This window comes from Protopterus annectens, chromosome 2.part1 (genome assembly GCF_019279795.1).
Source record: "Protopterus annectens isolate FY-2018-M chromosome 2.part1, PAN1.0, whole genome shotgun sequence".
NCBI classification, from domain to species: Eukaryota; Metazoa; Chordata; order Ceratodontiformes; family Protopteridae; genus Protopterus; species Protopterus annectens.
Window position 1 is genome coordinate 1,083,225,014 of NC_056729.1, and position 22,045 is coordinate 1,083,247,058.

At 34.4% G+C, this 22,045-nt stretch overlaps 1 protein-coding gene across 1 annotated transcript in view; it reads right to left on the reverse strand.

Annotated features, from left to right (window-relative positions):
• Positions 1 to 22,045, reverse strand: part of LOC122794330 (adhesion G protein-coupled receptor F5-like) — a 419,444-nt gene that overhangs the window by 237,010 nt on the left and 160,389 nt on the right. Inside the window, exon 2 of the mRNA XM_044062635.1 lies at positions 18,408 to 19,757. Coding sequence (XP_043918570.1) covers positions 18,408 to 19,757 — 1,350 coding nt within the window. The remainder of the gene's footprint in view (positions 1 to 18,407; positions 19,758 to 22,045) is intronic.

Genomic DNA, 22,045 nt, shown 5'->3' on the forward strand with positions numbered 1-22,045 from the left:
AGCCACACAGAAGGATTTCCTCATTGCTGTAGCTACCTTTTGGTCAAAGTTTAGGCTACTATCTATATGTGTTCCTATGTCCTTCACCACTGGGTCTACTTTAATGGTGTGCTATCAATATTATGATTTGCAGGGATATCTACTGTACCGAAGGGTATCATTATGCATTTCATAGCATTTAGTCTCCGGCCATGGTTTTAGCACCAGTTGTTTGTCATTTTTAGACCTGTTTATAGAATGTCAACATTGTTGGGGGATTCACTGATTACTCTCAGCTTACAGAAGTCAGCAAACTTGGTGAGCCACAGGAACCACACATTGGACTTCACTTCAGAGAAGTATATACCAAACAGGAAGGATCCATCACTGAGTCCTGTGAGACACTGCTAGTAACAGTTTTCTTATCAGAAGTAGCATCACCTATCCAGACACATGTGCCCAGTCAGCAAATCAATTGGCTATCCATCTGACGATGTAGGGGTTTATGCCTAAATCTGTAAGTTTTATCTATGCTTTCAGTGAGGAATTGTGTTGGAAGTTTTGGCAAAGTGTAAAATAGTGGTTTGTACTATTTTACCCTCATCCGTGGCCCTGGTGACTTTTTCTAAGAAGTCCACCAGACTGAGCAGGCAAGACTTCCCTTTGACAAAGTCAGATTGGATCTGATCCAGGTTTTGGAGAGTTTCTATATTGTTATTGATCAGGTCCATGATAATTCTCTACATGGCCTTGCAGATACGTCTGGCCAAGCTTATGGGTGGGTAGTTCCCTGGGTCGGTTGATGGCTCCCCATTGTGGGGAGGACAACTGTTGCAGTCCCGCATTACTTTGAGACAAAGCCAGTTCGGAGGCCATGGTTAAAAAGGGTTTCTACTGGCCATGATAGATTCTGTTTTAAGCTGTTTAACAAGGGCCATGGAGACTGTGTGTCTGTCTTTAAGAAGTGCATTTAGGACTTGTTCACTCATTATGACTGTTAGCTGGATGGTTGCAGCTATTTATTTTGGTATGGTGGGAGTGATGGAGGAGAAAAGTTTGAACTGAACTTGTCTGCCAGCAGGTTTGCTAAAGTTTCAGGATGGATGTAAGTGTTGCCATTCACGATTAACTCAGCACATTGTTCAGTATTTTCCTGAGGTTACCAACATAATTAAAAAAATCCTTATGGTTATCTTTCACCTGAGAGGCTATTTTTGTCTCATAGTTTGCTTTGGCCATTTTGACTAGCTCTCTGATTTGCTTGTTTAGATTGGTATTTGTCTTTTATTTGCACTAATTGGTTTGTTCCTTCTTGGCTTTTAGAGAGGATTTTTTTTCCCTTTTTTATTGAATAGTCTGTTTATGCTAGGATCTCCCAGGGTGGTTTATTTTTGCCAGTAATCATAGGTTTGGCTCAGACAGGTACTGTCTCCTCTATGCAGCTAGAATATGGCCCAATACTGGTTTATAGATAATGAACCAATTTAGAAAGTATTTTTGAAAAAGGAGGTTACAGTAAAAAGACTGGTCATATATCTGCAAAAGGTATGTTTAAATGTGGGGCACGCACCTAGTGTAGATTTATAGGCGAAGGTAAGAATTTCATGGTTGGAAATTTTCCAAAGCCTATTTATCCTAATGGGAAGTACAACTGTGACACAAAGGGGATGGTTTAGCTTGCATAGTCTATTTCATGCTTTCTTATGTTAGAAGAACTGAAAAAGCTTTAAAAACACATAAATATCAGCATGTTTATGCTATTAGGAAGAAGGACCCCAATAACGCTTTATTTAAGCACTCTGAGAAATGTCAGGATTTAAAAAAAATTTTTTTTTGGGTTAGAAAAGATTCCACACTTTGATGGGGGTAATTGGTCAGTATATGTGGAGAAGAAGGAATTATACTGGTAAATATTACTGGATTCTACAAATCCCCCCGGTATTAATGACCAACTTTCCTTTAATATCCTGCTCCAACTGAAAAGGATGCATATTTAGTAATGTTTTTAATTTTAACATGGAGTATTTATGTTACATTATGTAATATGTAGGGGAATTGTAATTATATTGTAGCTACTGGTTACAATTTCTAAATCATTTACATGGGGTTTTAACCATGTTTTGATAATGGCAGTAATATTTGGTGGCTACTGAAGAAACCATGTTTGTAGTTCTTTAACTTTGTTTAGAATATTACAAAGTAATGGAAGCAAGTAACAGTATTGTAGGTGTTTTATAGGAGTTAGGGGCAGGGGGTGTTGGAATACAAGAGGCTGAGGTGTCATGGCTGGATTGGATGTCACCACAAAGAAGGACTTTAGAGAAGAGAAGATTATAATTAGTTATTTCTTTATAAAGCATATGAACTTATTCCAGGTTATGTTAGAGTGAATTAAATGCTTAGATGTTTTGTATTTCAAAAAGGTTTATAGGTTGGACATTAAATACATTTGAAGAAATAGACACGAGGAAGGTTTAGTCCGAGTACAGTTTGGGTGGTTGGTAGTGTGCAAGTGTGAATAAACTGAGATTACCATGGTAGGTAGTAAAGTTACATAAAATGAATAGTAGAGACGTGAAGACAGAAAATAATTACATGGTAGACAGAGAGGTTTGTGGAACAATAAAGGGTAGATTATAGTTGAATGAAAAGAAAAAGATGTTAAAGGAGAAGGGAGGAAGATGAGGGGAAAATAGATGAGAAAAGAACTAGCTTGCTGGAGATTCTAGGCAGGGTGGTCCCTTATTATGTAGATGGAGAAAGATTAACATTTTATCAGGGTATAGTCTGTTAGAGAAATGTAGTCTATACCATGGTTTGGTACGGGGACATTGTGAATTAAAGGCAGTATTAGGAGAATCATTAAGTGTGCAATGTGGATAATAAAAGGCTTGTGGGTATTATGTTTTTTGTCAATATTATGAATGGAAAGGTAATATTGAAGATGTACTTTCTAGGGAGGAAGAATTGAATATTGAGCAGGAGGAAAAGGGGAAGAGGAGAATAAAGTATACATTGTAAAGTTAGAGTAATATAGAAGTGTAAATTAAGTAAGGAAGTATTTTAGAATAAGTTTGGAGGGAAGGTGACAAAAGATTTTAAAAGGTGTGTTTGAATACTGTTGGATAATGAGGCAGTAGCAGAGTTTGCTAAGGCTAGAAATGAGAGGGGAGGATAGAAACAAGGGAGGGGAGGAGATATTTTAAGTATAAGTTTAGATACGCTAGGGTGGGTGAGAACTGGTAGTAGGGAAGGGGAGCATAATGCGCCTGAATATAATGAGGGTGACTGGAGCAAGTTAGTAATCCATCACAGATGGAGGTATTAACAATCAGTGCCAAGGGAAGGTTTAAACAGCAGTGTGAGTGGTTTTGATAAAATAATGTGAGTAAGTCAACAAGGCACTGGAGCAGAGAAAGTTTTAAAAAAGTTGCTCATGGTTAAGAAAGCCATACATTAAACCCAAGACAAGCTACTCATTGGTAAGAAAGCCATGTGTATTATAGGTTCATAGGTGGTTACTAGGCTATTGACCCAAAGGTTATGTTTAAACTGAAGATCTTAGTTAGCACTGATTGCCCATATCTTGGAGGGTCATCAGTGAAACCCCAGAAAGAATTGATGGTTTACCATCCAGTCATCCATGCTACGCTTAAACAGCATCATAGACTGACTCTGTTTGATGTGAGTTAGTAGCCTATTCCAGAGGAGTTGCAACCTCAAAGAAACATGTCTGTCCAGCAGGCCATCTTTAACAAGCCTGGAGTATGTTAACATACGAAGTGTCCTGGTTTTTGGTAATAGCACTAACTGCAAGTTCAGTGATACAGATGGTTTTAGGAATTTGCCTACTGGCAGTCCTCTGCACTGAAAAATATTTTGGCAGGCTGCAAATGCACCTAGTAGAACAGAGAATTTTATGCCGAAGATGGGGACAACGTTCGAGACTGGGTGGAAAAGGCAATCTTGCAAGCCCTGAGCAGCTCTGTTCCTGTGTGTGTGTAGTGGTGGTGGTGGTGGGTGAGGCTGTACTGATGATTTCATAATTACTTCCAAGTCTATACCATTCCAAAATATTGCCTGTAAAAATGAATCTGTCCAAAGAAATACATTTATCAGAACTTAAACAGAGATGATATTCCTTATCCCACTTACTGAAGACAGTTAAAACTTTATACTGCTTAAACTATCTCTAGATTGTATTTTAAACCTAGCTTGCATTCATCTTCAGCCAAATGATTGATATAACAGAGTTGTAGATAAAACTAAGTTTAATAAAAGTAGGCCTAATACCAATCATTCAGGTATACCCTGAAGTACAGGCAACTAGTCAGAATAAGACCCCTTGAGAGAAACGCACTGTGAGTGACCAGCGAGCCATTTTAGTATCCATTTAGTAAGGAATGCATTAAATGTGTACTGCAACATTACTTTTAAAATAGAAGAATGAGGTAAGGTGTCAAAAACCTCTAAGATCTACATCAACTACTCCAGCACTTAGTGCAAGATACATGCCAATACAAATTTGATCACAACATTTTATTAAATTCATCAGTTGACTTACCATCAATAAAAAAAAAAAAAAAACTACAAAGAAAAAACTAGCTCAATTAATGAGCATTCTGCTACTTCAGTGAGGATTTTAGCTGTCCTGTTTTGCACTTGGACTACTCCTGGATCGATTTTTTGGCTTGAATAAGCATTCTGCAACTTCAGTTGGGAATGGAATTTTAGCTGCCCTGTTTGGCCTTGTCTTTTTACCAACAATAAAGCCAGGCTGCTAAAGATCAGTTGTAGTATTATTTAAGGTAATGTCTCTCAAATGATTAATCATGCACCTCTCAAAATATTTATAGCATTGTGAGGTAAGACTATTAGGTCTATTTATGCTAAATGTACTATTATCTTTTTTTAAATAGGCATAACAGTAGATCTTTTCAACATAGAAGAAATATAACATCCTCAGTAATCCACTAAAGATAATGTATAGCACATTTACCAGCTCAGATGAGATATTACTATTTAAAACATCTGGAATGTTATCGGGCCCCATTAATGTCTTATTATGGATCATTTTTAAGGCATTATGTATAAGTTTCTTTTAGATAATTGGGCAAGCTACAATGTGAGGCATGGCTCTGAAAGGTAGCTCTGTCTCTACAAGAAGTATACATTGAGTTCAAATGAAAATTAAATAGGTAGCTATTTGATTTGGATCAGTATTAGATTTAGCTTGTTAATTAATCATGACAATTTGACTGTTATTTCAACAAGAGTTAACATATGCATAATATAAGTATTTCATTAGTATGATCATCATATAACCTGATTTCATAAAGTTATTTTCATATTGCAATCCATCCGCCCTTCCACAAACCCTTTTTTCACATTTTTGCACATGGGGTCGGGGTGTCTTGAACATCTTACTATTTTATTTAAGTTTCTATTTCTTCAGGTAGCACTAAAATAGATGTTTTTCTTACAAAAGTATAATTACATTCATGTTCCGCCAAAAAATAAATAAATTAATTCTCTTGTTATTGCTCCCAACAATTTCAGAAACTGCTTCAGTCAATATGTTTTCTAAATGTAAGTAACCAGAGTGAGATTCAGAAAGTGACACATTATTACAGTTGGTTGAAGAAGTTGTTTTAGTTGATCAAATTTAGTAAGTCTGAAATCAAACTTCTTAAGAGTATTTGATTTCATGGCTGATGTTAAGCATTGCTTCAAATGATAAAACACAATGGTTAGAACTTCTCAATGCTGGTAAATGTACAATTTTATGAATTTGCATTACACATAGCTGCAATAAGGTTCAAAATGTTATTCTGCCTTCTATGCTCAGTGGCCAATTATTTGAATCTATTCAGCAACAACATGTTAATGAATGCAGACTCTTTTCGACACTTGGAAGTGTAAGGTGTTTAGTTGATATGGTGATAATTTAGATCACCTAATACAATGATCTTGCTCTGTGACAATATTTTCTAGGAACAATAAATAATCATCATTGTTTAAAGATACGGATTTATACATAAGTATTAATCTAATATTATTATTTGTGTGTATATATATATATATATATATATATATATGGTTCCCTATCAGAAACCTGAAACACTATAAGCATGAAAATCAAAATCCTGAAAACTATAGCCTGAAAATTCAAAATCTCGAAAGCCCAAAATCCTGAAACTCAAAATCCTGAAAACACAAAATGGACATACTGACGCCATTGTGGCTTTGCTATTGTTAGCCCTGTGGTGTTAGGTCATGCGTTGGGTTCAGGTAAGTGTCTTGATTGGTTTTATGTTAGGGTTAGGGGCGGTTTAAGTGAGTTAGGGTTAGGGCGCAGGTTAGGCATGTATGCAATAGTGACAAATATTGGGGTTAGGGGTGGTTTAAGTGAGTTAGGGTTAGGGCGCGGGTCAGGTGAGTGTGCGATACTGACAGACCTTAGGGTTAGGGTTAGGGTCAGGGTCAGTTGGTAGATATTAGTGTCTTTATAGTGGTATATTAGCATTATTTGTGTTTTCAGGATTTTGAGTTTCAGGATTTTGGGCTTTCGGGATTTTGAATTTTCAGGCTATAGTTTTCAGGATTTTGATTAGTGTTTCAGGCTTCTGATAGGGAACCATATATATATATATATATATATATATATATATATGTATATATATCCTTAAGATACAAAGTCATGACTTCTAAGATTTCATTTGCAACAGTAAGGTCTGAAACCATAGAATCTTTAACTGATAATAATATTCTTCCCCTACCCCTGTTGTTCCAGAAGAATTTATATTATATGAACCCTGGGTGGTCCAGGGATGAAGAATTCCAGGCTTCAGTATTTGCACTAACTGATAAATGCTCACTATGATTTATTCCAAATAATTCATTAATTTTGTTTGCAGTACTATAAGCATTTTGCTGTGCTTGCTTTGGTAATGGGTCTAAAATGGCTTGTTGATATATTTTACCGTCTTTCCTAGACACTTGCTAAGATATAAAAAATCCTTAGGGAATAATCTGCAGTCTAACATAAAGTCTTAGAAATATTATTTGTTCAACACTATAGGTAGCACAAATTTACCTTAACCAAGAATTAAACTTTAATGCTTTGATATGCCAATAGTTGTTTCATATAAAAGATGGAATAATTTCACTGTGTACAATTTTTCTTTGTTTTTTTTTTAATTTTGCAAAATTTCTAGTATTAAATTCTTCACATGATTAAAAGAAGTTATCAAATGAAGGGTAATTTGAGTGTAACATGATCCATTTTTGAAAAAAATTGAAGTAAGTCTGGGACATCGGTTAGTCTGGGTCCTGGGAAAGAAGATATTGTAATCCTTAAGTCATCTGTGTTACTAAGTTTTCTTTGGATAGGCTTAACAGATAGTGGGAGAATGTTATCACCTGTACTGCCATTGTGATCCACTGAAATTAGGGTGTGGATTTCTGCAAAGTAATTTATTTCAGTAGCATTATTAGATTATAGATTATATAGAACATTCTTTAATTGGGTGTGCTTTTGTTAAATAATTAAAAAATTATTTGAGCAAATCGCCTTTTTTCTCCTAATGCCTTTCTTTTTTGCCTTTCATAGTATGTAAGTCATCACTAGAGAAACTCTTTCACCTATGAATTACATTTTTAACTGTCATTTTGAAGTATTTAACTTTAGCGACAAGACTTAACACCACGATATTAATATCATATTCTTTTAATGATTTATCCAGCAAATTATCAGTGACACTGCTGTTGTCACTAACTGTAGTCTGATTAAAAAACTCAGGAGGTATTATGTTATCATTATTTTTCAGTTTAATCCGTGGTGCTGCGATAGCATTGTTACCTCACAGCGAGAGGTTTTCCAGTTCAATTCTCGACTGCATGACCTCCCTGCATTCATGTGGGTTTCTTCTGGGTGCTCCAGTTTCCTCCCACATTTCAAAAACATACATCTAGAGCATTTCTTCCCGAGCCTCTGCTGTAAATTGGCTTTGTTCCAAATAAGACTTTCCCAGTTAACAAATGTTAAATAAGTAAATAAAATGATGACTTGGAATATATACAGAGGGACTTTTAGTATTTATAGCTAAGGTAACTGCTTGATAAACAGTGGCTGCTGTAATGCTTAAGTCCTTAGAATAGTTCAAAGTCCAGAAGGTAATGAGAGAAGAAGAGTTCGGTGAGCTGTGTGTAATACCAGCAATATTGAGTTCTACATTAATATTATTGGCTAGGATCCTATCACACATGCATATCACAGATGTGCAGCAGTCTGATCTGCATGTGCGTCAGGATCTTATTACAAATGTAGATCACACACGTGCAGCAGTCTGATCTGCATGTGCATCAGGATCTTATCTCACACATGCAGATCTCACATGTGCAGCAATCTGATCTGCATGTGCATCAGGATTTTTTCACGCATGCAGATCTCACATTGCAATGGTGTGATCTGCATGTGCATCAGGATCTTATCACACATGCAGATCTCACATGTGCAGCAGTCTGATTTGCATGTGCATCAGGATCTTATTACACATACAGATCACACAAGTGCAACAGCCTGATCTATATGTGGGACATGATTCTGATTCTGTATACCAGGTTTTGTTTTCTTTTTTCTAACACGTTTAGTGTTGTGACTTCCATGTTTTTGGAAACAACCTATTATTATTATTATTGAATGCTTGATGGATAATACGGTTACTTCATTAGGAGAATATAATGTACGCTTAGTTGATAAAAGTTCACTTGTGCTAGCTGACTTTTTTCTTACTAGATTTGCCTTACTCTACTTTATGAAGTATAGATACATTTATGACAAATTGGGAAGATACAGTATTTAGAAAATAATTTACAGGTATAGACAGATGTTTGGAAGAATAGAAAATAATTTACATGTATAGACAAGACGTTTGGAAGAATACTGGATTTTTTTCTGTTCAAGATTCTATAAAGGAAGCTATATTTTCAGATGATTCTACATAATTACAGTTACGATTATTCTGTAAGTAAGATTTCTTTTACTTTTTAGGATGAGATAATGTTACCCCAGCTTTGTTCTTTTATGACATTTAGAAATGTTAACATCGTTACATATTTTAATAACAAAACTGAGTGCTGAACACTGAACCAAAAATGTATAACTGAGAACGTCTTCCAAGGCATAACTGTTGACTGCTTCCATAGTGTTGCAAACAATAAGCTATTCAGTAAAACGTAATACAAATTATGCTCACTAAATCAAAAAGAAAATAAGAGAAAAGGGAGTCCCCAGTATAAACTTAACTGACTTGTTCTTGACTTAACTACATCAATGATATTGAGTACTTACTGGGCTGCAACAAACTATAAAGAATAGCTAAATAACAAGTTTTTTATATTAAATAAAATAAATTAGACCTTCTGAAAATAACAAAATCTCTAAGTAGTCCTCACACTGTAATAAGTTAGATGTACAAGTTGGACAGCCAGGTTAAACAAATTAAGATCAAAGGTCTAGTATTATGTATACCTACTAGGCACACTTTTAAAATAACATTACTAGAACAGTCCCACAAACCAAGTACTTAACTAAAAATGTTAGTGTGTACTCTGCGTATAATACTAAAAGCATCTCTGACTAGCTGATAATGTATAATTTTCTTGTTTGTTAGTAATTACTTATAAGTTGAGAGTTATCAGAGCCTCAATTGTTATAAAATAGAATAATCACATATAATTGAGGTTTATGAAGTGACAAAAAACAATAAAATAATAAGTACATTTCAGTTACTTACATAAGACAGGACTATCATTGCTATTGCCCACTGTCCAAAACACCTAACAAACAACATGCAAAGGTGTGAAAGTACACCTTTCATATTTGTGTAGATGCAGAATAGGGGTCTATATTAAATCAGTGAATGCTTAGAAAAGTGAATGCTGATTTATCGACCCCATGTAAGTAAAAGCTTACAATCCCAAACACTCAGAACAGCGATTTTTTTCCCAGGGGAAAAAAAAAATCACTGTTCCAAAAAAGAAAGAAAAAAAAAAAACTTTAAAACATTACATGAAGTGGGGGGCTGTGACCCCCACACCCCCCTACTTAAATATACCAACTCCGAGATTGCAATACAGTGACAAAAGTGTTAAAATACAGAAGGCGGCCAAGAGATTTTTTTTCCCAGGGAAATAATTCACTTATATGCCGTTTCGGTATTTTGCCGCTTCGCACTTTCAAGTTCGATCAAGATGCATTCGAAAGAATGCGTCTTCGATCATCTAATAGGGAACCACAGAATACATTTGCTCAATTGCATCCATTCATAAAGTAGATTTCTTATATAAAAGCAAAGCAGAAAGAACCTGCAATAAAGTTAGTCTCCCCCTGCAAAGTGCAGAAAGTTTAAACCAGTCTCCTTTGTCTTTAAAAGGTTATTAGTCATAAAACCAGAAAAAAACTAAAGCTCAAATATTAAGCACTATTGCTCCACAACTATAATTACAACATTAGGGAAATAAAACAAAGGGGAAACAGAAATAAGTATAAAGGGATAACCATCTAGAAATGGTATGATTAGAGACTGAAATATCCACCTTTTTTCCTTCTAAGACAGAAAAACAAGGTCAGATTTTCTAATAGTTTTTGTCTTCTCTATTTAAAATCTGAGCTGCTTGTGTACATTAAAAAATATTTTCTCTTTATTCTGAGTATTGGAAAATGCAGCAGATGAATAGAATGATTGAGAAACAACTCTGTGACAACTTAAGGCATAAAGGAAGAGATGGTTCTGAGGCTAACCCTGGCTTTACGAGAAACTAAAAAATGAGACATTAAATAAAGATACAATAACTCAGAAACCTGTTGACAGATGTCAAGGTCACTAATACATTGATCTTCCAGGTACAGAATTTTATAGATGCCGATGCAGGCTGGTTCAAAAGGCGACAGCGTTAGCTCTTCAGGAACACAGTTCAAGTCCCAAGGTGGAGGAATCAATTTCCTGGAGGCCTGCTGTGCAGGATGTGCAAGATTCCTTAAATAAACCATTTTATCTCATAGTAACCTAATACTACTAATAAAACTAAAGTTAACAAAGTTATTAAGGAATTCCAATCAAAAATGATATATCTTCCTGGTTATACATTTCCTGATGATTGCTAGTATTGTGCATAGTAAATACAAGTTTGTTCTGTTCAAGTAAATACTTTCATTTACATTCAATAAAATTAAAGCTTTAGATAAAGCAAAAAATTCTGTAAATAGAGCCTGCAGAAATGTATTGATATAATTCCAGTAAGTTTTAACAGCAATATAGCCATAACAAATATGAGACCAGTCAGCCTTTAACTTCTGCTAATATCTCCAGCATGAAATCTCTCTGGGGAGCTAATTTTTGCAATTTTATCAGGTGTTATAAAGGCTTTATATAGAAACTTCCAGTTGAATATTTTCCACTATTGTGAACTGAAGTTAACTTAATAGAGAGAAGAATATTTGATTTGTTTTCTGGTGATAAATATAGAGATTGTCCTTTAGTAGTATGTTGCCAATAAGTTAATCCTGGTGCCATTTTATAAGTTATTAATTCATTATATATACATTCCAGTACAGCGACTACTATGAAGGATTTTTTATCTCTGTTGAAGAAAACAGCATTGATGGAAATTAAACCAAAGAACTCAAGATTTATCCTAAGCCATTAGTCAATAATCTCATTGATTGATACTCTACAAATGGATTCTGTCTCCCTCTAATCATATAACTGGATTAATTATCTATGTTTATGAATATATTGTTTTTTTACTTATGTCAGTCTGAATGTAAATACTGCACATAATTATTAATTTGAATTTAGAATATAATGTATGTGATTTAACATATTTGTCTGAAAATAAAAAATAAAATTAAGTACAAAAAAATGTACATCTTAAAATACAATATATAAAAATGGCAGCATACACCAAAAACAAGCATATTGTAAGTGCATTAACTTTTATAAAAAAGTTTACAACCCTGTTATTCTAGATTTTAAATGATGCAATATCAGTCACCTGTTACTTTAATAAATATTTCAACAATCTCACCAAATTATGTTCTACAAGCACAAATATAATTTAGAATAATATTAAATATGAAACTGTTCCTACACCATTAAAAAAAATAAAAAAAATCTATGGGCCCAGACAAATTACTGGCAATATTATTGTATGATTTTACATCTGAATCATGTCCTTTATTTGCATATCATTACTAATAACTTATTTAACTCTGGTATTGTTTCAACAGTCCAGAAACACTTCTGTATAGTACCTATTCATAAAAAAAAAAAAAACAGATTTATCATATGTCATCATTGCTACTAAAGTGAACTACTTCTTGGGGAAATTTTACAAAAGATGTATGATACATCTGATACAAATCCAAAATGGAAACATTGGATCCCTATCAACATAGCTTTGTAAATGGCAGATCCACACTGATTGAGATTAATGGCCATATTTACACTTGCAGCTAGCATAGATTTAACCTGCAGTGTTTTGCTTTTGGGTTTAGCCATAGCATTTGAGAGCCTGTCTTATGAATCTATATATATAGATCCAAGATAACAGCAGGGTATAGACCTCTACAATATATTGGGTAATGCTGTTGCTTACAGGTAGAACTCAATCAGTTATTATTAAACACCACATATTAGACACATTACCAAGTCACTTGGTATTCATTCAGGGTTCTGTGTTAGGCTGTTGCTATTTAGCTTAGTGTTTGCAATATTTTCTTGGCACAAATTTTGATGTGTCACCAAATTCACTGATGGTTGCAAGATTGATTTTCCAATCATCAGCTGTAATGGTTTCTCAGAAATTAATAACTACCTATATACTATAGTAGAATAAAACTGGATATGACCACCACAAAATAATGAACAAAATCCAATTTTAATTCGAATAAGCGCTTTCACGTACTATGTATGCTTCCTCAGATTTCAACAAACCATACAAGTCCCAATGTTTAAATACCATTGTCCAACATATTTAATTACTTAATCAATTAAAAGTGATTAAGAATAATTGAACTCAGCTAAAAGCACTTGTTACATTAATGCATAGCAACCCAGTTCCACTTTTTTATCTAATGGCAGGGCATTTCATAAAACAACTGCAAAGCGCTAAGCACTAAAAAGCAGCATACTCCTTCATTAGATAAAGACTTCTAAGTAGATAGCATCTATTTACTAACAACAAAACTGATACTATGTAATAAAAGTGTATCAATATATAAATATTGTTCATGTATAAATGAACACATTGCTGTAAATCTAATATATATAGTGAACAAATATATAAATAAAAATATGAACAATATGTAACATAAACACATGAATGTAAAAACCTTTTAAAAGGAAAAATAAAACATAATTAATCACGCTCGCATTATTTGTGAGCATCAAGAACTGGTTTGATGCTAATAAATTGATTAAGACCAGGATATATATATGGGCTCTTAATTTAAAAATCCAACGAAGTTCAATAGATTCTAGATAACACATATTATTCCCACCCCTCTTGTTCTGATGGACTAATTGCAGTACTCTAAATCTAAAACTATGACTAGGGTGAGTGATGGTATGCCTAGCTAATGCATTCTGCTGGTTTTTCTTTCTTATATCATATGTGTGGTTATTAATTCTATCTTTTAACCTTCTTGAAGTCATACCCACATAAAACGCTACACATTGCATACAGGTTGCTAAGTAAATCAAATGTACATTATCACAACTAGCATAAAACCTCGGCTTAAAAAACATATTCCATAGTAGGATGAATATAACACTGTTCATCTACTATAAAACTACACATCTTACATCTGTTACAACGATAGGTACCCAGTCTAATTGTTCTTAATTTATCTTGTTCAATGTGAAAATGCTCTTTACAAAGGATTCTACTAAGATTCTTACTGTTTCTATAGCTGAATCCTGGGGTGGATCCTATTATATTCAATATCTTGGGGTCTATCACTAAAACTTGCCAATTTCTCCTCATAATATCTACTATTCTACTGTTATCATTAGTATATCTGGTAACAAAGGTTACCCTGGAATTATTCAAAGTCTTCCTATTTCTATTGTGATTACTATTCAAAGTTCTAGTATCACTGTCTTTGCCTCTGAGAACTAAATGCTTGATCTTATCAATCATGGAGCTATTATAACCCCTAACTATAAATAACCTATGCATAATATCCAGTTCTGTATGCATGTTTATTGGATCTTTACATAATCTCATAATTCTGGTAAACTGTCCCTTGACAATATTAGAAAAAAACAAATCTAGGATGCATGCTGGTATAATGCAAAAGTGCATTCTTCCAATAGGCTTTTCTATAAAGCGAGTGGAGATAGATCCTATGTTGTTCTTGACTATATTAACATCTAAAAAGTCCACTTTAATGTGGGAGAAGTCCAAAGTGAATCTTAAAAAATATGTAGTAGTTTCTAGATAAGTAATAAACACTTTTAAATCATCTATACTGCCTTTCTAAAATCTATATTAGATTTACAGCAATGTATTAATTTATACATGAACAATATTTATATATTGATACACCTTTATTATATAGTATCAGTTTTGTTGTTAGTAAATAGATGCTATCTACTTAGAAGTCTTTATCTAATGAAGGAGTATGCTGCTTTTTAGTGCTTAGCGCTTTGCAGTGGTTTTATGAAATGCCCTGCCATTAGATAAAAAAGTGGAACTGGGTTGCTATGCATTAATGTAACAAGTGCTTTTAGCTGAGTTCAATTATTCTTAATCACTTTTAATTGATTAAGTAATTAAATATGTTGGATGTTGGTATTTAAACACTGGGACTTGTATGGTTTGTTGAAATCTGAGGAAGCGTACATAGTACGTGAAAGCACTTATTCAAATTAAAATTGGATTTTGTTCATTATTTTGTGGTGGTCGTATCCAGTTTTATTCTACTACCTTTTTCTCTTTGCCTTTGGGAACATGATTTTTGGACAGTAGTTGTACTTTGCTGTTCTATATACCTATATAATATCTTAAGATTGACATCAGAATATAGGCTCCGTTTTAGTACAGAAAAATGTAAAGCTGTGCACCTTGGTAAAGAATCAATCAATGGAATGCTGAAGCTGTAAACTGCAATACCAGGAGAAAAAAATGAAGTTACAGATTTAGGGGTAAATGTTACCAATACTTTTGTATCTTCAAATAACATAAATGTATTGTCAACAAAGCTATGATGCAAGTGAAAATATTAAACAGAACTGTAACAACTGGAGATATTCTCACTGTGCTGAATATGAACAAAATCTACATCAGGCCCATTTTAGAATGCAACAGTTCCTTCTGCATTTATTCTTCTAATCAGTTAAAAAGTTTAGAGTCCCTACAGAGATCTCAGTAAAACAAATACTGTCTGTGAGCAGCTTAGCCTATGAAGACAGAGGCAAGAAAATATATCATTGTTCTTTGTATTATCACTGTTTGGGGGAAGTAAATATTAGGATTTAAACTCATACATGACAAAGTAAGTGTATTATTAAATTTGCATATTAAATCAACAGTTTTAATGCAATCAGACTACAACTCAGTAATCCCCATTTAAGAACCTATAATGTAAAAAAAAAGTGAAAGCAGCAAGTTGGCGGACAGGCTGAAATGACTGGCAGATGCACCTTATGTGTGTGAATGCTAGACCTGCAATGAGTAACTCACACATGTATTTGAGGATGACAGACCCACTTGATATAGATCACGTCTTCTCTTTTGCACCATGTACAGTTATTTTCCATTTAGTAATATAAGTTATTCTAGTTCATGATTTTCTTGCCCCTTTTATTACCTGTAGCATGATCTCACAGTAAAGGTTCCTGAAAGAATTAGATGCCTGTCATCTAACCTCTATCCTGCAATGTTTTTATTGTTCAGATAAATGAGAGAGTCCTTTTTTCTTATAGTCTGGAGAACAAATGACTCTCAGATTTAATACTGTTTAAAGTTATGTTTGTGGTTGAAGAAAATGCTGGAATTATTGTCTTTACAACTGTCACAGTTCCCTTTCTTAGATGACACAAAGTATGATTTTTTTTTTTTATAAAAATAAAAACATAGAAGGAAAAATAAGCGTTCTAAATGGGGTACATAGCTTCTCAAAGCTGAAGCACACTATTGTAGCTGGAATATGCTGTACAACTGAAACACCATGACACAGATAAACAAAATATTAATTGTTACACTACTAATGTTGTTTATATTGCAATATGTCAACAATGTGAAGGATTCTATGTTGGTAAAACTAGCAGGCATTTGAGAGATAGAATTAGAGAGCATTTATTAGATATTAAGAATAAAAAAATAACAAATGCATTAGCTAGGCATGTAAATCAATATGGAGATCATAGTTTTAAGTTTATGGGTGTTTCTCATCAACTGTTAGATCCTCAGGGTAAAGTTACAAAGTATAATTTGGATGTCCTAGAATTACGTATGCAAATTATTTTAAATGCTCATCAATACCCTGGACTTAATGAACTTATTAGTATCAAGCCCATATTAAGAATGAAACATATTAAAGGGTATTGATTTGACATTTTGTCATATATTCATTTAAACAAGTGGCATCATTGTTGACAATTTTTGTATATATACAATTTTTGCATATATATTATTTATTAACAATATTTATATATATTTTATTAGATGATTATTTATTTATTTATTTACTGAGATATATATACATTTATATAAGTACCATTACCAATATCATATTTACTTATGCACAGATGTATTTATTTCTATAGAGCGGTTTTTAAATTAATTTGTTATTCAATATTTATATTGTTTTTAATAAGAAATTATGTATTGGAGTATGGCTTATACATATCATGTGATTTTTTAATGCACATAGGATTCCTTTGGTTTTTTGAGTTTAATAACAACCTGTAGCGCTATAGTAATTCAAAATGTGTATTTAAATTATATTATATTTGTCATATATGATATATCAATTTTATTTTATTTATATTATAATATTATTAGGATTAATGTATGTATTTATAACCATTTTTACACACAAATATATATTATTGTCAACTACATTTTAACATAATGTAAGTATTTATGCATTTACATATAAATATATGGGTAGGACTCATGCAGATATATTTTAGTACAGTTCTCAGCTGCCTTTAGAATTAGTTTTAAGTCACATATCTGATTTCATCCAAGGTTCCTTTAAGTAATTGATAAGTATTTTAATTGAATAATAGATATCATTTAGTGATGATAGTTTGGTTATTTAAAGAAGGTTTCACCTGAATATGTTGTTCTGATGAAGTTCGTTATATGAACGAAACCTAGGTCGACGTTTTTATTTTGTATTTTTATGTGTTAATAAATCTTTTTTACGTTCATGGACCTTGGGAACATTCGTTTTTAATTTGTGGCGCATTCTTCACTCTATTTTTTGTATCCACAGATAAACTCTTCCTTATTGGACTGGCAGCAAGAAGATTTACATGCCAATATATCCTTTATGCACTAGGACATAGTCTTGTGCATAGATCATAGCTCAGGGGACTGGCTCATGTGGATGGTGCCTAAGCTTTTGTAGATTGGCTGGATGTATGGTATCCTTGTCAGGAAACATTCTGTAAGCCATCTTACTGCAAAAGTGATCTAATGTTGAACATCAGCAATATCTACATATTAAAGTTGTATAGATGGAATCAATATGGTGCAAACAGCAATACTAGAGAGAATTGGAACCTATCAGTTCCACGACAACACACTTCAATGACTGGATCACCAAGACGAGATTGCCAACACAACACATCCCCGACAGTGGTGAGTAGTGGGAAATGGGATGTATTCCCATTTCTGCAATGTGGTGTGATCTCGGAGTTGGTATATTTATGTAGGGGTGGTGTGGGGTGCAGAGGGCCTTGTCCCCCTGCTATACACATGTTTATTTTTGTTTTTTAACTGTATTGCGGACATGGGACTACATTCCATTCCATAATACATATACTTACCATTGTTGGGGATGTGCTGGTGATCTCATCTCCGTGATCTGGTCATCGGTTATGTGTTTTTTCATGGATCTGACATGGATCCAAGAGAACAGTTTGATAGAAGGATAAGGTTGTAACTGGGATATGTGTAAGCTTGCACTGTAGTCTTAGTCTCTGTTAAGGAAGTCAGATTCTTTGTTCTTACAAATACACAGCCAAACAGTTAAAGAACAATTCTGGCAGATATGCAGTTTAACACCTAATAATGCATCAAGTTCTGGGCTGTTCAAAACATTCCAAATATTTACACAGTGTATGCTGATATACTAAACTAGAAGGCAGAAATAAGTCAACATCTCCTAAACTTATTTTAACACTTACCTGGAATGCATTGAGAACTGTAAAGATAATGTGAAAGGTATAATGTGAGTTTCCAACAACAATTGCTATTCCAAATCCCCATGTAAGGCCAAGGAGTGGAGTCAAAATTGCAATGCTTCTTGCAACCTGTATCATGGTATTTTTTTCTTGTGATCTGTGTCTGTCTCCCATTGATGGTTTCAGGATTCTGGATATAACTACAAAGAGAATAATAAAATTGGAAGCAATGATAAAAAAGGCAGGTATGACAAAGGCGAGGATTGCTTTTGTCTCCTTCCAGTTCAGCCAACAAGCATTTGTTCCTGTGTATAAATTACGGTTTGGCTCAGTAATAGCGACTGTAATAACTGTAATGGCCAGCGGGCACCCATAACCCAACATAAATGCTATTAACATCATTGTAGACTGACTCATGTCATGAAAAATCAGAATAAGGCGATAAAACAGCATCAGGCCCATGAAAAACATCCAGAAAAAAAGTGAAAGGTAAAAGAACTGAGTAAAAAAAGTTGCAGCTGTACATGCAGGTTTTTGATTTTGAACTTGTCCACCAATAATAAACCATATGTCTGCGATAAGAAGAGACAGAGCAATGTTAACAATAGAAACATGCCTCATATATGATGTTTTGTTTCTTGTTACAATTTTCCAAACCAGTATTTCAATAATGAGGCAGAGAAGTAAACTGCCCATAGAAATGCCCAGGCCGATATGTGTAATCCATTCCAGTGCTTCATCATTAGGTGGGACATTCATTGACATTAGAATGGAAAATGAGGTGAGGTGACGGCAATCACAAATGGCGGAATTTGTGGAGCTAGTTCCACTACAGCCTGATTCATTCCATTTCATTGAATTTAAATCCCAAAACACACATGAGAGATTATTCAGTGATTTATTTTGCTTTTCAAAAGTAAGCATTGGTTGAATTATGCTATTATTTTCATTTGTTGTCACTGTCAGAAGTATACTGTTCACGTGAGTTCCAGTAGAAAAATTTGAAGTACTGTTGCTTTCGCTCTGTAGGATGTACGATAAGCTCTCAAAACCAATGCTGATAACTAGTGAGGAGTTTGTGAAGGTTTTAAATTGCTTTTCTGGAATGAATACATTGCCCTTAGTGCCAAAAAATGTTTCATTAAAATCTTTATTTCCATTCTCATTGAACACAAATTGTCCTCTAAGTTCAACATATTGGTTTTCTATAGTAATGTTTGGGGTGTCAAAAGAGATTAGTTTTGCAAAGTTTTCCACTGAAGATAGTAGCATAGTACTAACAGAAGTATTTAAACTTTGCCAGCCATTCTTGGCCTGCGGAGCCAGGAGTACATTCACTGCTGTCAGCACATTCTGAAACAAACAACAAAGAAGTCAGATACAGTACTGCTCTGTAATAACAAACAATACACATTCATTTTTAATAAGTGCACGCCTACTAAACTGTAGTTTATGGTTTCTTTTTAGCATCATAAAATCAAGTTGGTGCATTGCTCTAAATATTATGTTACCAAATTAACTCAGACTGAGATGCAATTTTGAATTAGATTTTTCAATTCAGAAATGAATCCAGGTGCTAATTTGTTATGGTTATATGAAGCCCTAGACTGATGCAGGTGTTACATGGCTTGTGTAAGAACATACATTGTGTAAGCAAATTGCATTGCTAGATTTTGAACCCAGCCTGATAAACCGTATTTAAAAATTAGAAAGCTGCATAGAAAATAATACAACCTGATATTCCAATTCTCCACAAACTCACACACACACATACTTCAACTTCATGAAACCTTTTCAAACTGGAATTACAATGTTCTTGTTTTCTGATTTACTAATAAAAGATTTGTGCAGTAGCAGCATGCAAATATAATGGAATGTTATTTAGATGCACAGGCCGGGCTTACTGAATGTCCACTTAGAGTAAGAGATAATGTGGCTGACTGTGACACTTTGTACCATATGGATCTTGGCAGGGAAACTGGCAAGAAGATTAATTCTCTGCAGATGCTGACAAGCTCACACATGAATTTTAAATATTTATCTGTATAGAAAAGTCCAACTAAATATAAATTCAATGCAGTCACTGCAAATTTATCTAATGCATACAAGGAATACACCATCTTGCATTATTTTTACCTGAGAAGTGGCTATATTAATGCAGTCCCCTAACATGAGAGCCCCACAAATGCAATTCTTTGTTAATATCATCTTTCACTTCCTTTCAGAAAAATCAGAGCAGACACTGTTAGGAAGAAGTTAAGCAACCTAAATGTTAAATTCTTGCCTGTCTTTGTTTGGAAATCAGAGGCTACTGATGCCCAGAATTCTACCTCAGAGGTGATTGGGATAGTATGTCATATGGAAGTATCCAACTCTGCCCACGATCATTTCCAGATTTGTTTGGCTAATACAGCATACTCCTAGATTATGGAAATAATCTTCCTTAGGAAGGATACATCTTTTGCACTAACCTGGGGCCGGATTCACGAAGGCTTGCATGGAATCTAAGAGTAGTGTAAGACGGCAGACAGGCAATATGTCTGCCGGGCGATTCAGCAATAGCCGGCAGGGGCGTGCATGAGAGCTTCTAAAGCTACTCTTGCACGGACAGTGTTATGGTATGCAAATTACCTCATTTGCTGCTGAAAGCTATGCAAATGAGGTAAATTTGCGATCCAGGAAACACTAACCTGTCCGTGGAAGAGTAGTGTTACTTGCAGAATTGTACTCCATTGGTAACAGAGTACCATTCTGCAAATAGCTAACCGGAGCTATGACAGCTCCAAATAAAGGATGCATCTAGTTGAGGAAGCATGCCATTTGGCCAAATATAAGGCCATTGGCATTTGCAAATGTTGTAAATCCTTAAAATCCATTTTTTTTCCCGATCGCCGATGTTTAAGCATAGCGCAGTGGCACGCAAACGTGCTGCACTTTAAATAAAATGAAAAAAGTGAAAAATAGCCACAAATGGACATTTTCACTAAAAAGCTTGTTCTGACATGCAGGTAAATGGCAGGCTGAAAACAACATGGCCACTGAGAAGTGGTTGTAAGGGGGAAAAGCTCAGTGTAAGAGATGTAACCAAGTATTAGTAGGCAATCCTATGCAAATGAGGATAAGGATAGTGAATCCCAATTTTCCCTGGCATGTGAGCCATGTCCCTAGAGTGTAAGTGTATGAGTAGGGGAGTAGTAGAGTAGAAGATAGGTGACATCATGAGGGGGTATGTCTGAAAGACTGTAAGCTGATTGGAGCACAGTGGCTTGTGTTTGCTCTGAGTTGCTCATGATTGCAAGAGGCGTGTCTACAGTTGTCCTAGCTGAAAACAAGGAACCAAAGGTGTACGCTGTGGATATATCTGAAATTTCTTGCAAATAGGCACACAGCGTGTGCGCGCGTGTGTGCTTGTTTGTGCGGTGCTGCCCCTTGTGGAAACAAAAAGGGAAAAAGGAAGGAAATGAAGTAGTAGGAAGTTAACCAAGGAGAACTAGCAGAGCTGCCAGGTGAAATATATCAGAATCAGAAATGCACACACACCCGAACAAGAACTCCATAATGAGGCACATACACAAACAAACATTATTGAGCGTGTGTTTGGGATGTTCACATCACGGTTCCGGTGCCTGGAGAAATCTGGT